Source organism: Marmota flaviventris, chromosome 16 (genome assembly GCF_047511675.1).
Source record: "Marmota flaviventris isolate mMarFla1 chromosome 16, mMarFla1.hap1, whole genome shotgun sequence".
Lineage (NCBI taxonomy): Eukaryota > Metazoa > Chordata > Mammalia > Rodentia > Sciuridae > Marmota > Marmota flaviventris.
This window is the reverse complement of record NC_092513.1, coordinates 37068255-37084871: the sequence shown is the minus strand read 5'-3', so window position 1 is coordinate 37084871 and position 16617 is coordinate 37068255. Positions and strand designations below refer to the sequence as shown.

At 40.1% G+C, this 16617-nt stretch overlaps 1 protein-coding gene and 1 non-coding gene across 7 annotated transcripts in view; both read left to right on the top strand.

Annotated features, from left to right (window-relative positions):
• Window positions 1-11993, top strand: part of Dtna (dystrobrevin alpha) — a 355871-nt gene extending 343878 nt beyond the window's left edge. For 4 of the 6 annotated variants that reach the window (XM_071602817.1, XM_071602818.1, XM_071602815.1 and 1 more), the window contains 3 exons: window positions 144-312; window positions 3038-3170; window positions 10929-11993. In XM_071602817.1, coding sequence (XP_071458918.1) covers window positions 144-312; window positions 3038-3170; window positions 10929-11069 — 443 coding nt within the window. In that variant the 3' untranslated portion in view covers window positions 11070-11993. Of the gene's footprint in view, window positions 1-143; window positions 313-3037; window positions 3171-5055; window positions 5105-8416 lie in introns of all 6 variants that reach the window. The other 2 variants (XM_027935619.2, XM_071602821.1) reach the window with 1 other exon arrangement.
• Window positions 6020-6108, top strand: LOC114093063 (small nucleolar RNA SNORD88). Its single transcript, XR_003582848.1, has one exon. It is a non-coding gene; the product is annotated as a small nucleolar RNA SNORD88 (small nucleolar RNA).
• Window positions 11994-16617: the final 4624 nt, after the last annotated feature.

Sequence of the window (16617 nt, the reverse complement as noted above, 5' to 3'; positions counted from 1 at the left end):
TGTGTCAGTATCAATTCTCTTTTTGAAAAAAAAATTGACAAATGTACTTTCACTGGCTGATGTTTTATACCCCACAGGTTGATTTGCAGGTCATAAATTATCTAATGAGTCATTTTTTTTATTTCTTCAACTGCACCCACTAGAGGTGGGCAGTGAAACGGAAAGTAACGTGGATTCTGAATTTGCACGGACTCAGTTTGAGGATCTGGTTCCATCGCCAACCTCTGAAAAGGCTTTTCTAGCTCAAATCCACGCCCGAAAACCTGGGTACATTCACGGAGGCCCCACCACAAGCACCATGCGTAGTGACATGTGAGTATCTTTTGTGTGAATATATTTTTCTTAGTAGAAAACCAATCTGTAGGGAGCCTTAAGAAAGTAAAAACATGGTTGTTTAGTTCTTCACTTTGGAAAGGAATGAGGCCGTTTCCCTTTCTACCAGAAGAGACAGAAGGGTACTACATTTAAATCTGGCATTGAGATTGTTTCCCCTTACAATTGGAGGGATTATCAATAAACTGAGCCAATCAGTGCTTGTTGAGAACTTGGCTTGCCCAAGGCTCTGGGCACAGATGCTCCTCCATGAAGTCACATCCCAATAAAACCCTCATAAGTTGAAAATATTGTGAGTTGAAAATACATTTAAAACAACTAGCCTACCAAATATCCTAGCTTAGCTACAGAGCACACTGTAGAAAATATCAATCATTGACTTTCCTCATCTGAATGACTGACGGGGAGCCGCAGCTCATCGCCACTGCCCAACATCACAGAACAATATTTCACTGCATATGGCTACCCTGGGAAAAGATCCAGATTCAAAATTGGAAGTATGGCTTCTTCTGAGTGCTTATCACTTTTGCACTGTGGTCAAGTTGTCCGTCAAACACGTTATAATTCAGGAATAGTCTATCATATTTAAAAAAACACTGTAGCTACTTTTCCAGGACTCAGGCTAGTTCAGAAGATTAATCATCTGCCTTCAGAATTTATTGTATCTGGACTTAGAGGACCTAGTGATTCTGGAGAAGTTTCTCTGTTCACAATGAATATAAATTGGATTAAAATAAATAAAGGCATAAAGTCTCATTATAAAGAAACCCACTTTCCTGAACATGTTGACTATGTACAGATCTGACCCTCGGAAAACTTGTTTTGCAAAGGTTTTCACCTTTCTGGATCAGCTCAAAGTAGGCAGCAGAGGAAATGAAGCTGAGAAACTAAAACAACCCCAGACAGAGTTGCAAAATTCAGCTTGGGAAGAGAAAAGAATAAAATAAAGGAAGGGAATTTGGAAGTGAGGCGCTAGGAGCATAGTCTCCTGGAGTTATGAGAAATGTGAAGAAAGGTTGACCAAAGGCTGAGAAAGGGAATGAAGGGAATGGCACTAAAAAAATAACAGAAGGGTGACACTTAATGTGAAAAGTGAAAAATATTCCAGACCAGTCTACAAAAATAAATTGGGCTGGGCGCAGTGGCACACGCCCTGTAATCCCAGTGGCTCAGGAGGCTGAGGCAGGAGGATCGCCAGTTCAAAGCCAGCCTCAGCAATGGCAAGGTACTAAGCAACTCAGTGAGACCCTGTCTCTAAATCAAATACAAAATAGGGCTGGGGATGTGGCTCAGTGATCGAGTGCCCTGGAGTTCAATCCCTAGTACCATCCCCTTCCCCATCAAAATAAATCGACTGTGTTAAAGACCCAAAGAAAAACTAACCAGAGGCCCTTCTGATGTTTTGCTTCTCAATCCAAGTAGTGAACAAAAGACCAGCAAGAATGGAGAGCTATAAAGAGACCTGTGGAAAGCCAGCTGTGAAGGAGCAGAGTATGAGATCAGAGCAGAACAGTTACGATATGATTGAAAGTGGCAGGCTGCAGCCACTTCTAATTTTAGTTTGCTTTCATGTTCTTTCCTCTATAATTTAGAATTGTTTGTTTCTTTTTCAAACTGGGGGGTTAATTGTCATCTGTTTTGTCAAGTAAATACATATCTACTTGATTTTTTATTGTTAAGCATGTACATGGTAGCTATCTAAAATGTCCCTTGCCCCAATTCTAAAAGCCAAGACCATTAGTGCCACTCCAATCTACTATCCCTGGTATGCTGGGGAGCAGGACCAGCTACCAACCAGTGATTTTGGATCTTGGAAGGATAAGTTTACACGCACCTCACAGAACCTTTTAGGCTGGCCCCAAACCTCCAAAAATAACAAGAACATGTCATACAGATATAAATAAATGTGAAAAATGGCATTTAATCTCCAGACTAGAAATGTCTCCTTGACCACTCTTTTCACTTTAGAGGATATTTTAATATCTGTACTGTGTTACACACTGAGAATATTCTAGTCACATGATTTAGTAGTGAACTTATGTTCAGCCCCATGAAGAGTTTTTTACATATCCTGGGATGAATAGAGGGAGATAATGTCTCATCTCAATGAGTGAAGTCATTCTTTTCTATTTATTTGATAGTGGAATTAGACAATTTAAATGAATCTTCAGGTTTGGAACTAGTGTAAATTTTTAAGATCAAAAGCATGTGCCCTAAATTGACTCTCATGAGTATGCACACACATGTGTCAGTGTGTGTGTGTGTCTCTGGGTGCATGTGTGTAACACAGAGGGTTAAATTATGAATAAATGTCTTTAAGAATTATTTCACTAGAGGGCTCACTCTCCTTATAGAAACTGCTCTTGGATTCTATGTGAAAATCCCCCCTAATGGGAAAATTTAATAACCCTTCAAAAAACAAGTTTGTCCTTTTTTTGTAGAGTATAGGATATGTAAAGGGCCAGACTATTCCTGTAAACCCTGCAAACACACTGATGACCAATGATCACCAGATTGCCATGGGAAAAGTGTGTATGAAAATGCCTTGACTGTGTACTCCTCCAAACCTCCAATTTTTTTTAAGTTTCCCTTTGGGGAAAAGAGACATAGAAGTGGCTCAAGGGACAGATAGCTAACGCCACAAATTCCACTCATACTTGTCTTTAAGAGGTGCTCCAAAATGCCAACTGTGGTTTATTCACAGAGTTACAGAAGATGGGGATCCCTACGTGCGGCCTGAGGACGAGAACTACGAGAACGACTCTGTCCAGCAGTTGGAGAATGAGCTGAAGATGGAGGAATACCTGAAACAGAAGCTGCAGGACGAAGCCTACCAGGTACCGGGACCCCCAGCCCCACTCAACCCCACCTCCTCAGCCCACGGTAATGGGTCTTTCCCAATCCTCACAAAATTGGAGCTTCCTCCTCCCTTCCGCCTTCTTGTTCCAGAATATTTTCACATTACTTCTTAGTCCATGTATTCCAGACAGTAAAAATTTTAAAAACTTCTCATAGCTAGCCATCACTCATTGTGCATTCTCATGAATTCGGGTCTGGAAAGTGTAAAGAAGCCTTGTGACATTAGCAGAAACACGGTGACTTAACAATCCAAACTCCCCCAGGATCATTAAGGTGCTTTTTCTTCCCCACCATAAATTAAAAGAAGAGGAGGAATACAAAGAACAGTGCATGCATAAATATACTTCCTCCCTTGAATTGTTTGTCCTCAGCCTCCCTGACTGCCCACTTCATGCCGAATGGAAGTGGGAAGGTGACAAAACTTAGTGAGGAACGTTGGGGGAACTGCAGGCCCAAGTTCAATGAGGTGTGAATAGACACATCTTCAGATAGAGAGTATATTAGCCCATCTGAGAATTCATAGAACATAGCACAGGCAATTGGGAATAAACTCCTGCTAAAAGAGGTGCATTTTACCCAACGGACCGTTGTCCTGTCTTGTTTGTCTTTCTGTGAGCATCCTTTCTCTTTACCTGCAGGTGTGTTGTTAAGTTCTGGGAGCTCAGGGATGCTTGTCTGGTGGAGACCTGCTGGTCCCCAACCCCAGTGGGTTACTGTTTTCCTGTCAGATTTCTTTCCAATTGCCACACAACCTTTCTCCATATTCTTAGATCAGCAGTGGCCCTTTTGTACTGCATTAGTGAAGGACAGAGAAATAGAGGGAATAAATTGTCTCTCACTTCTCGTATATTTATAGATTAAGCCTTGAAATATTTTCCCAAGAAGAATGTAGCAAAAGAGATATTGGAGGCCTGCCAACTTCACCTCAACAATATAAAAAAAGGTTTGCCTCTTTGGAAGTTTCCATTCAACTTTTTAGTTAAGCAAACACATTTTAGAAGCAACCAAAATGTTGATCTTTCGTGAAAAGATCAAAGTCAAACAAAGAAAAAAAGAAAAGAAAAACAGAGATAGCATCTGTGGAACCATGCTTCTATGCTACAGAAACAGTAGTCGTCTGAAAATCATGGAGGGCGCTCTTTCTTTGCAACTTGTATGGTTCTCCACAGAAGGAAATTATCCCAGAATGAAGCTGGCCGGGCTTCTCTGGGAACTCTGAGGGATGGCATCCCTACACATGCCTCCCGTGACTCTGCACATAGAGGGAAAGAGATGTGGCTACATAATCAATATTCCAGTTCATGCTGTTAGGGTGTCCTTATTAGGCCTCCCTCTTTAAATTCCTATCAGTTTCTGGATTTGGGTGACAACAGTAACTGAAATTCTAGAAGTTATTTAAAAAAAAAAAGAGGCAGCCTTTCACCATTTTATATCAAATAGTAAATCTTTATTTATTTTAATGAATTAGGAATTTAATCTTAGATGAGTAAAGTGAAGGGAAATTCTATTAATGACGTACAATCCCATTGGAGTTCTTACCACCTCTGTCTCTGGTGAGTCTGAAGGTCTCTCTCCTTGCCTTTCCATGCCCGATGACTTCAAGGGAAAGGGCAGAGAAGGGGCTGGGAGAACATAATAAGCCCATGTGTCCCCCCTCAAGATGAACGCCCTGGAGAACGCTGGAGTGGTTTTCCTGGAGGGCTCTGTGAGCAGACGGTTATTGAATGGATTGGAACACTACTTTCTTTCATTGCACTCTCTTTCTGTCTTTGTGCATGGCTTCCAGCCAAATAATTCACCAGCTTGACTGCGTCACCAACTTGACATGTCACCTTTCTTGTTTGTGTCCTTTGTCACCCACAGGTCAGCTTGCAAGGTTGAATGCAATATCCTTTTATCACTCTCCTCTCAAGTAAGTACCTTCTTGTTTGGGAGGAAACATGGCCACTCCACTGAATTCTGAGAGCTTGTAACCTGAATTCACAATCACTCTCTCCAAAGTGTTTCTTTCTGTGTAATAAAATATCCTCCTTCCCTGCTGACATTTGTCGACAAATTCTCTCAAGTCTATGGAGCATTTCATTATAATCCAGTGGAAATCTCCCAGACATCCTTGGGAGTTGACTTTTTCCTCTGTGAATTAGGGAAGTCTACCAGAAACTTTCTTAACATCAGAGACACCCCGGAAGTCCTCTGCAGCCAGGATGCTTAGCTAGCCACTTCACCAATCCATCATGACATCAGAATTGCCCCCTCTGTAGCACCTAGGAAGGAACCAACCTTGTTCAGCATTTATAGATGAATCAGCTCCTTAATCATGCTACATTCAGGGCCCAAACGACCAAACGTGTACCTTAACAAAAAAGAAAAAATCAAATATTTTTAAAATGAAAGAATCAAGTTGACACAGTGGCACTCACCTGTAATCCCAGCAGCATGGGAGGCTGATGCCAGAGGATCACAATTTCAAGGCCAGCCTCAGCAACTTAGGGAGATCCTGTCTCAAAATAAAATATAAAAAGGACTGGGGATGTGGCTCAGTGGTTAAGCACCTCTGAGTTCAAGCCCCAGTACCAAAAAAAAAGAATCAAAATGGAGAAGGGATTCTACAGTCTTATATTTTGGGGATAACTGATTCAAATCCATGATGTAATTGAGCAGGATATAAATTAATTTAAAATATAATTTATCCCGTATGGGATCCCATCCCAAGGATCTACCTGAATACATGTAAAATCTCTCATAGTTATAATGTAAAGAGCACTTGATCTGGCAAGATCACTTGAGGGTGATTTACAAATCTTAGGCTATGGAAGACATCAGACCCAATTTCAAATAATGATTTACTGGGTTTTGACCACTCCTTGAGGATAAAGTGCCCCCCCAAGACCTTTGACACCTGGGGGTCTAAGGGTTCCTGGCAAAAATATATACATATATATTGGTTTTACCAAATTCTAGCAGCATAAATCTGGACAAATTATTAAAGCTATTTTAGCCTTCAGTTTCCTCTGCACAACATGTCAGGAGCCTACCTCATAAAAGAATTGTACTTCCTGAGGTGTGTTTTTAAAGAGCTTGACACAGTAGCAGACACCGTACAATTTATTAAGAACATGCACATACATGCATGCCGTGATGCTCCATGATTTATATATAGTGGTTATGCAAGCACTTGGGAACCGCTGGGACCACGGGGACTAGAGCGAGCTGGCTCTCCCTGTTTTTATAAACAAAATCAGGCCTCTGCTACATACAATGATTTGAGAGATCTTGGGCTACACTGTCCCATAAGTCTAGATGGTTTCTCTGGATCCAGCTGATGGTCATTTAGATGTCCCCCACTAGAGTTCAGAGTTCATGTACTTCCCACAGTAATCTTACCACCCATGCCCAAGGACTTGTGTCTGCTTAGTTATACAGTTCTTTCCAATCGTGGAATCCCTTCTGTCTATATAGCACAGTTGAGAGTAAACTACCAACTCCGGTTGCTAGTTTAAAAAGGGATATATATATATATATATATATATATATATATATATATATATATATATACATACTTTTCTTTAAATGGCATCTCAATTAGTAAAGAATATGTGTTAGTTTGAGCACTGCTGACATCCTGTCTTGATCCTCAGGTTAAGATTAAACAAGTAAAAATCATGTACAATGTCTATGATATACATTTCATGAGCAGAGAGGAAAGCGCATACTGACCACACTCTGCTCTTCCCCGCTTGGATTTGAGAATACAACACCACATACTCTCCACATTCACGATGACTAGAGTGAAAAAATTCCCAGGAGCAGTTTCTGAAAATATTCACTCCAGTTATAACAAACCTAATCCCGAAGGAGCAAGCCTTTTCCTTTAATAGCATTTTCTTTCTCTGAGCTCCAGAAATTTAATCATTTTTGTTCTATCCATTATTTAAACATTGGTAGATTTTTCTTAGAAAAATATTTCTTTTTAAAAAGCCTACTAAAATGGCCTTAATATAAAACCACATAAAAGTTGGCATTGGGTTCATTGTGTTCCTAAAAGCCAAAAAATTCAGTATCCTGAAAGTTCTTAAGACCATTTTTTAAAAATCCTTGTTGCAAAATTGGCAGTGAAAAATTAAACATTTGTGACCTCTGCTGTTAACTGCATCAAGTAGTCCCTCCCACCCCCAGCCCCATCTAGAATTTGACAGGACTCTGAATATGAACCAGCCTGGTACTAAATCAGCCACTTAGGCAAAATTCATTTAACATCTTTTCAGAATACTACAAAAGCTAGTGGCTTTTCATCTTGTAACTAGTTCCATCCTACTAAATTTTTTTCTTAATGTAGCTAGGAAATATAGTTGAAATTTTAAAAGTTTACATTATTACAATATTTCTGTTTGGACTTTCCAACTGTGCTGCAAGACCAAAAATGATCCAAATATGTTCCTCTTAGTCAGAAGTCCTGAAGCCCACTTCATTGGCTTGATGTCAGCCAGTCATCCACCAAGGCAGGGCCCTACATGGGTAAGGAGTCAGAAAGTGGGACATCAGAAACATAGAAGACTCATCCTCTGCTCAAGTAGGGCTTTAGGCGTATTTGGAAATAAATACACATTTATCAGCATCCTGAGCAAGCGAATGGAGTTCCTGGTGGACTGCTTTTCAACTAGCTCCTTTTGAAAAAACAATGTACAAATATGATTAGTGCTCAGCTTAGTATCCCCCTTGTCTCCATTTTACTCCGTTCAAATTTTGGATTTTTTTCCATCCTCTGGACACTTGGTATATCACTTTCCTTGCCTGGTCACATCTTAACTTAGATATTGGAGGATTGGACCATGGAAAGTGAATTTAAAAAAAAAAAAATCAACATGGAATTCTGATGGTGGGTCAGTAGTGTCCTCTCCTTGTCCAAAGAATAGCACAAATCCTTCCATGGTACCTCAGGTACCTTTCCAGAAAGAAACTCAACAAAGAGAACTTCCCGTCCTCTCTTCCAGAAGGTGCAACAGCACACCGTGTCTTACAACACCCGTCCCTGATTTTCATAGGAAAGAAGTACAGCAAGTGTGCGTTCACATGTATGTGTATGTGTGTGCGTGTGTATATATGTGTGCATGAGTGTGTGTGTGTGTGTGTATGTGTGGGAAAGGGGGGAATCCTAAGTTTCATAACCCTAATTTAGAAACAGTTTTCGTCTTTAAAAAAAAAATTACACATTCCTTATTCCCAGGCAAGCGATAGTCAGACAGATGATAAGATGAGAACTGGTGATGATGGAGAGCACTGCACCCAGACAGAGGAAGACGGCAGCCTGGCAGCAGCCTCACCGGAGAGAGGAGCCACCACACCCAGCAGCTCCTGACAAACCCCCACCCCCTAAAGATGTGTTCTGATGCCTCTAGTGCAGCTAATTTTTTTGTTCTCTTAAGATTTGTAGTTCATAGGTGTGTGTTTTAGAAGGGGAAAAAAAAAAGACTTCTGTTCAAAGCTAATTTATCCACTACATCTTCTGTAACATGGCTCATCCCTGGTTAAAAACAAACCAACACAGGCTGAGAACCATGCTGCTGTTACACACGATGGCAGTATTAACAAGCATTTTAAACCTTTGCACATGATATTGAACCTGTTCAGTTTACAATGACAATATTAATACTGTTTATAGCTAGAAGTTTGATTTCTGGATTCTTTGAGATTTTAGCAAAACAGTATATTATACACTGGACCTTTCTTTTTTTTCCCATAACAATTGGAAAAAAACAACCACTTGCAAACATTCATAAATCCTGAAGGGTCCTGTTCCTGAGTGTACAAGCTCAGAATCTGGAAGCCAAGACAGATCCTTGGCTTGCAGTTGACCCCAAAAGATTTTGTGAGCAGTGATTTGAACCCATCATTAGAAATAATCCACTCTTAGGGGCTTCTTTCCAACTTTGGGTTGTTTTCTTTCAAGATACTCTAACAAGTCAGCCATAGAATTTAGTGTAAATATTTTTTCCAAATAATCATATTCAAAAAAAAGACAACATTCAAATTATATAGAATCTAGTTTTTAAAATCAGCACAGATCTTCTTAAAAACTGTGAACTATGTTTTGAAATACTCGTTACTAAAGCTGTTTATAAACCACAGGTGCCATAAGATCCCCAAACGGACTAAAGTTATCTATGCTCTTCCATGGTCTTGTTCCTCTCGGTTTAGCTTTAGGAAGCATGTCTTTAACAGCACCGCTCATTCACAAGCTCCCCTATCAGGTCACGGAGGCCTTCAGCTTTAAATGTACAGGCTTAAAGTGCGCTTGCGAAACGTCGCTCTCCTTTTATTTCTGAATGTCGATTGCCTTAGCTGGCCACCTGGTGTTCTGCATGCAGCGTTCTGTGGTCACATGAAAGGAGGACAGGCTCTTCTATATTAAGCTGGGATTTTTGCACTCAGTGAAAAAATAACTAATGTGCAAAAGAACTGCAAAGACAAGAGGATAAAAGTCTATTGATGGTCCTTAGGAGGGCCCTCTTCAGAAAGAACTAAAGACCGTCCCCTCCCCTCACTTTGGGATTCTGGGGAAAATGGAAAAGCAATCTTCTGTTTGTTTCAAGATTTGATGGGGGATAAAAGCCTGCAGCATATTGGATATATTCATACTTAAATGAGCAGCTTCTCTGGAATTCCTGTAGAACAGTGGTTCTCAAACGATGTTCCCCAGATCAGCAGTATCAGCATCACCTGGGAATGTCTTAGCAACGCAAATTCTTAGGCCCCAGCCCATGCCTACCGAATCAGAAATGATGGGGATGGGGCCTAGCAATCTGTGTTTTAATCAGCCCTCCAGGCAATTCTGATGCATGCTAAAGGTTGAAACTACTGCTTTAGAATTCAGTTGTATAGTAAAGTCTCCAGAAAGGTCTTATAAGTAGGAAAGGCTCTGAGTCAACCTCAAAGCTTCAGCGATTCCATTTTGCTTCCAAGGTTTGCAAAACCTCCCACCCCACGTACCTGGTCTGTAGTTGGTAGGTGTCAGCTGAGAATACTCATTCCAATATTTTTAAGCTCTGCTAGCAGAGGGCCATCAGATGTTTATGCCTCTGCATTTGGTCAGAAACCATCTCCTTGGCTGCCCTTCACAACAAAATCGCTTGCCTTGGGGATAGTAAAGTGATTAACTGGCATCAGTGAGGACCCCACCCTGTCCCTGGATGTACTTAATCATACTTCCCTCCAGAGAACCCGCCTAAACAAATGTCCCTGAGCACAGGCTAACACCAAAGTGGCACGACTGCACAGTTCTCAGATTTCTTTGCACAGATGAATTTTATTGCGGGTTTTGTCAGTGTGTTGATGTTCATCTCTCTTCCCCTGCCCATCCTCTGTGAAACCATACCTCTCTAGATGGAGCAGGTGGCCATTGGTGCCTCATACTCAGTACTGAAAACCACTACATCCCAGCTACCTACATTGCTGTCAGTTCGCAACCAGAGCCAGGTGGTTCTTGAACTCAGAACTCAGACCCTGCAAGTGGCACTTCTGCCACTGGCTGGACTGAGCTGACATATGTTGTCTCTTTGTGTTTTGACATCAAAACGTCTGTCTGAGGTTTGAACGGTTCTGCTAAAAACCTTCCCCCTTGTCATAGCTCTCATGGCCTACCAACTCCATAACCCATCGTTCAAAGCCATTGCAAGGACTCTGGAAACTGCCGCCCATGACCAATTTCTGACTAACCAGCCACCTTTTCTTTCTCTTAGCTCCACGTCAGCACTGAGACCAGACTCAAGCACCCCTGTCCTGTAACCGAGACAAAATGGCGTGTGTTGTTTTGGGTTTTTGTGGTTTTTGGTGGGTTTCTTTCCGTGGCTCTCCAAATTTATTTTTGGGGTCTGTTCTAAGTGCAAACCCAGCAGGTTTCATCTGTCCTGTCCATTAGATAACAACTATATCATGTGGGGGTTGTTTCTTTCTTGTTCCACAATGAATTGCACATCCATCTCCATCAGAGCTATAGCCTATTAATGAGCACTGGTCTAACACAGCCAACCCTCCCCCACAGCACCATGTTAACAGAGGAGGGTAGAAGGGTGAAATCTACAGGACAGGATTCAGGAATCAGTTGTGGTTGGTCAGGACGGAAGTCGGGGTAAGTTCGATTGGTCAGAGGGAGTTGTGCTGGAGATTGTGAAAACGGATTCTCGGATGATCTATTATAAGGCAGGGAAGGCTCATTTGTAAGTAGTAATGTGAACTGAATTGCATTAAGAGTGTGGCCTTTGTTGTGATATACTATGTATTTTCTTATATGCATGAGCCAAACTGTTGCGTCATAATTTAGCACTGATGTCTGCTTTTATTTTGATCATCTTTGTCCACCATTATTAGTTCTTGGCTGTTAACTGTAGATAGATCTTGTACAGACAGCAACCTTTGGTTGCTGCATTCACCTTGGTTCGATTCCATGCAAGGAGCCACAAGCAAGAACTCCATTGTGTCCTCAGAAGAAAGGGCATTTTTACTTTTGAACCAAAAAAAAAAGAAAAAAAAATCAGAAGCATTACATCTTGCGGCTAATTAACTGTAAGACATTTTTAATTATGATTACTGTAATTTGACACCATTTGAAATAACCAATTCAGAGACACTAAAGATTTCACAATATTCATTGGTATTGTAACAAAACTACTATTGTATGGATTTTTTGTATTGCTGTTAAGTATTGTTTTGTGTGTGTGCGTGTGGGTGTGTGTGTGTGTGTGTGTTGGAACCTCCTGGGGACATGTTATATTTTGAAGTGATTAAACTATTTAATTGTGTGTCTATATTTTGGAATGGAATTATTTCTTCATTAAAAATGTTTTTAAAAACACTAAATCTTGCATGTTTTATTCCTGGATTTAATGACTCTTTCCTAGAGCAACATGGAGTCAGTCTGTTTGAAGAAGACAGATCAGCGTTTACAGTATGGAGCAGGGTAACAGTGATGGAATGTTTGATTAACTGAGGCAAAATAGCTTATCTCCTATAAATATTTGAGTGGCTTTATGTTTTTTTTTAAAGGCCCAGAAAAAAAAAATATACGCCAAAAGATTAGCAATCTAAATTGTGCATTTAAGGATGATAGTTTTGTTTTCTTCATTATCTTATTCAGGCTCCCTACCATAGATATTTGGAATAGAGGGAATGGATGGGTGAATACATAGGAAACACCTGGATTGAACTTTTTTTTTTAAATAAGGCTGAGTCACCCAATACCTTTAGAAGTCCCGTCTAAATATGGGAATTTTCTTTGCCTTCAGTGAATAAAGAAGTCCCTTTCTATAGAATTGTTAGGCTACAGAGCATTAAAAATTATATGCATGCTTGGTTTATTTTAAAGAAAATAATAAGCATACTAGAGGCTTATGAATCAAGTTAAATAGTGACAATTTGTGATTCCCTCTTCCTCAAAGCTATTTAGTTCAGTAATGGATAGAAACAAAAAATATGGACCAATAATGCTGACCATGGATATTCTGATAGATAGATAGATAGATAGATAGATAGATATAGATATATATAGTCGTAGATGGACAGAATGCCTTTATTTTATTTGTTAATTTTTTTTTTTTTTATTTTGGTGCTAAGGAATGAACCCAGTGCCTCACACATGCCAGGCAAGCACTTTTCCACTGAGATACAATCCCAGCCCCTGTAGATATTCTTCATCACTGGATCTGCTGGCTTACACGCGACATGAGCTAAACAACATATGTGGTTGGCTCCTTCACTTTGCAGTGCCATGATTGTGCCACCAAGAGAAGAAATGCTGCTAAGGATGAGTATCAGACAACCAGAACATAAAGGGCAGTGGGCAAATGATCTGACATTCCATTTTTCTGGAAGTCTCTTTGTGGCTATTCTAGCTTGGGAATAGCTACACCTTGAAAATACCTAGGTAGGAACAATTAGACCTGCTTTCTGATCTACACCTCCAAGAGAAAGTTATTTTTGCTTTCTTTGTAATTATTTCTTAGCAAACACCTTTCCGGCCATCCATGGGAGTAAGTGGGGAGACTAGGAGACTGAGAAGAAAGGTGTGCATGAAGGTGTGCCTCCTCTAAGCAGGGGGAATCCTCACACACACTCGAGTCTCACTCATCTAGTGTGTGGGACACACACCTGAAGGTAATGAAGAGTTTATTTGCCAGGACCTGTTTATATCTATACGTTTTGTGACATCATAGATTTATCATTAGTTTTATGCACCTGTGTTTTAAATCATATATAGGCAATAAAAATGGTATTAGTAATAAAAAAATGCAATATATCCCCACCCCAAGTTGGAATACTGTAATTGAATTTTGACACTAACTACTCAGAGTTAGGGCCGACCCCACAGGCAAAGGACAAAATCTTCCACAATAATGCTGCTTAAGACAGTCCTAAGTCTGTGGGGTCACCTACAGTTCTGACTAGACAGCTAGAAATTCAGGGGTTCCCATGACCCCCTCATGTTAAATAATTCACTTGAACAACTCACAGAATTCACTGAGTGCACTAGATTCTGTACTAGAGTTTTGTTACAAAGGATACAGATCAGGAATGGCCAAATGAAAAGATACAAAAGGCAAGGTCCTGGGTTGGGGAAGGACACGGAGTAGCAGTGCCCTCCCCTTGTGAAATCTGGTCATGTCATTCTCCCAACGCATCCATGTGTTCACCAACCAAGAAGCTTCTCTGAACCTTTGTACAGGGATTTTGTTGGGACATGATTGATTAAATCAATTCAACTCAATCTCTGACCTCCTCTCTCTGGAGGTTGGGCTGACTCAAAGTTTCAACCATCTAATAACATAATTGATATTTCTTGGGACCAATCCTTTTCCTGAAGTTATCGAGGGACCCACAATGAGTCACCTCATTAACAAAACCACTCCTATCAGGAAATATCAGTTTTAAAGCTCTAGACGAGATATATTCTCTGTTATGCCATATAATAATGCTTCCTTTTATATTTGTCCATATACTTACCTTTACTGGAGAACTTTATTTCCTCATACAGCTTCAGATTACTATTACTTTCATTTCATCATGATGATTCTCTTCAGCATTTCTTACAGGACAGATCTATTGGTAGTAAACTCCTTCAGCTTTTGTTTTACTGGGAATGTCTTAATTTCCTCATTTTTGAAGGTCAGTTGTGCCATATATAGTATTCTTTGTTGATAGTTTTTTTGTTTGTTTGTTTGTTTTTGTTTTGTTTTTGCTTTCTTTCAATATGCTCATTGCCTTCTGGCTTCCCTGGTCTCTGATGAGTAATCCACCGTAAATCTTGATTGAGACTCTCTTGATTTAGACAACCACTTCTTTCTTTCTACTTTCAAGATTCTCTCTGTGTCTTGGGCTTTCAAGAGTTTTGTTATAAATTGTCTTGATGTGGATTCCATTAAGTTTATCCTACATGGAATCTATTGAGTTTCTTGGATGTATGGAAACAAACTCCACAGATAACATTTCAGGGGGATTCATTGGGATGTCACTGCAAAAATACAAGAGAAAGAAATAATGATAGTTTAGACTAACAGTAGAGTAGAGTTGGTTGTTTTCATCAGCTTTCTTACTGCTATGTCTTAAAGACCCAACTACTACAATTGTAGAGGAGGGAAAGTTTGAGAGCTCATGGTTTCAGAGATCAACAGACAGCTCCATTCCTCGGGACTCAAGGTGAGGCAGGATATCATGGCTGGAGAGTATGGGGGGGGAAGCAGTTCACATCACAGTGATCAGGAAGCAGAGAGAGAGTTTGCACTCTCCAGATACAAAAGATACACCCCAAAGTCGCTCCCCACAAAGTCCCACCTCCTCTAGCCAGACCTACCACTTCAGTTACCACTCAGTTAATCCCTATCAGGAGATTAATTCATTCATGGGTTAAGACTCTTAAAATCCAATCACTTCTCCTCTGAACCTTCTTGCACTGTCTTTTGGGGGACACCTCACATCCAAACCATAACACTGGTCATGTCCTAAATATATTTTTTGAAGGATAGAACAACCAGGTTTTGTGGCTGGGTCGAATTTGTATGAGAAAAAGAAGGGAAAGAAGGATGGTAGCTAATTTGAGCATTTAAATAACCAGAAAGGTGAGTAGGAAGACCAGACTTTGGATGGGGAGAATTTCAATACTTCCTTTCTGGACATAATAGAGTTGAGAGGCTTGTTAAACACTCAAGGGTAAAGAGAAGTACAACATTGGTGATCTAGGTTTGGAATCCTGGAGTGAAGTTGAAACTGGAGCCACAAATCTTAGAGTCATCACCATAGAGATGATAAAGGAGATTGAGAAAGAATGATCACAAAGGTAGTAATAAAGTCAAAAGCTGTATAGTAGGCTAGAAACCAGGTGATGAAAGTGTTTCAAGACAGAAGGTGGTGTGATCAACCATGCTGAGTGCAGCTGATAGGTCAAGTAAGATAAGAATGAGGAATTGACTCATTACATGTGTGTTGAAATGAATTAACATAAAAATGTCAAAGAAGCCCTTTGCTATTTTCAAAAATTCCTATATTCTCAATGAAATCTTGAGAAAAGCTGGATGGAAATGCATGTTTGTTTCCCTTCTGAGGGCCTTAAGGAAGTTTTTGTCCTAAATAATAAATCCACAGAGTTGACAAGAGTTGCATCTCCAGACACCCTCACAAGCCAGCTTCCTGTCTTCCCTTTTGGAGATGTCAACAGACATAGACAATACTGACAAATTTACATATTGTGATGGGGTTATAACAACCACATCAATGTAGAAAATATTCCCCTATTGGCCTTTCAAATGTCTTTTTAATGAAAAGAATATATAATTGTTATTTTTGGAAGAGGAGCTTTTCTTTCTTTTGGAATTTCACCTGCCTCGATTATTTTCAGTGAAATAAGTGCTACATGATAAATCTTCCTTGCTCTCTGGATATGTAAAAATAAAGTTTAAAAATGACTGTGCCATTCTGTGTGTTTGTTTGGCATTTGTCTATTGGTTTCTTTGAGAGTGAAACTAAATGAAAGAATACATGGAAAGGACCTAGCAAGACATCCGAGCAAGACAGACATCAGCACATATCAGTTCCTTTCCCTTTTACCCTTGTGTGGCTTGCAATCCTCACTCATAAATGGGTGACAACAGGTTTTTTCCACATTTTTTATTGGTGCATTACAGTTGTACATATTGATGGGAACTGTTACATATTCATACCTGCTCACATGTACATGCATGCAATATAACAATATAATTTGGCCACTGTCATTCCCCAGCACTTCCACCCTCCCTCTATACCTACCACTCTTTGGTCTCTTTCCTCTACTGATATCCCTCTGATTTTTTGGAGATCCACCCCAATCTGTTTTCCTTTTTCCTCTCTAGCTTCCACATATGAAAGAAAACATACGACCCTGAACTTTCTGAGTTTAACTTATTT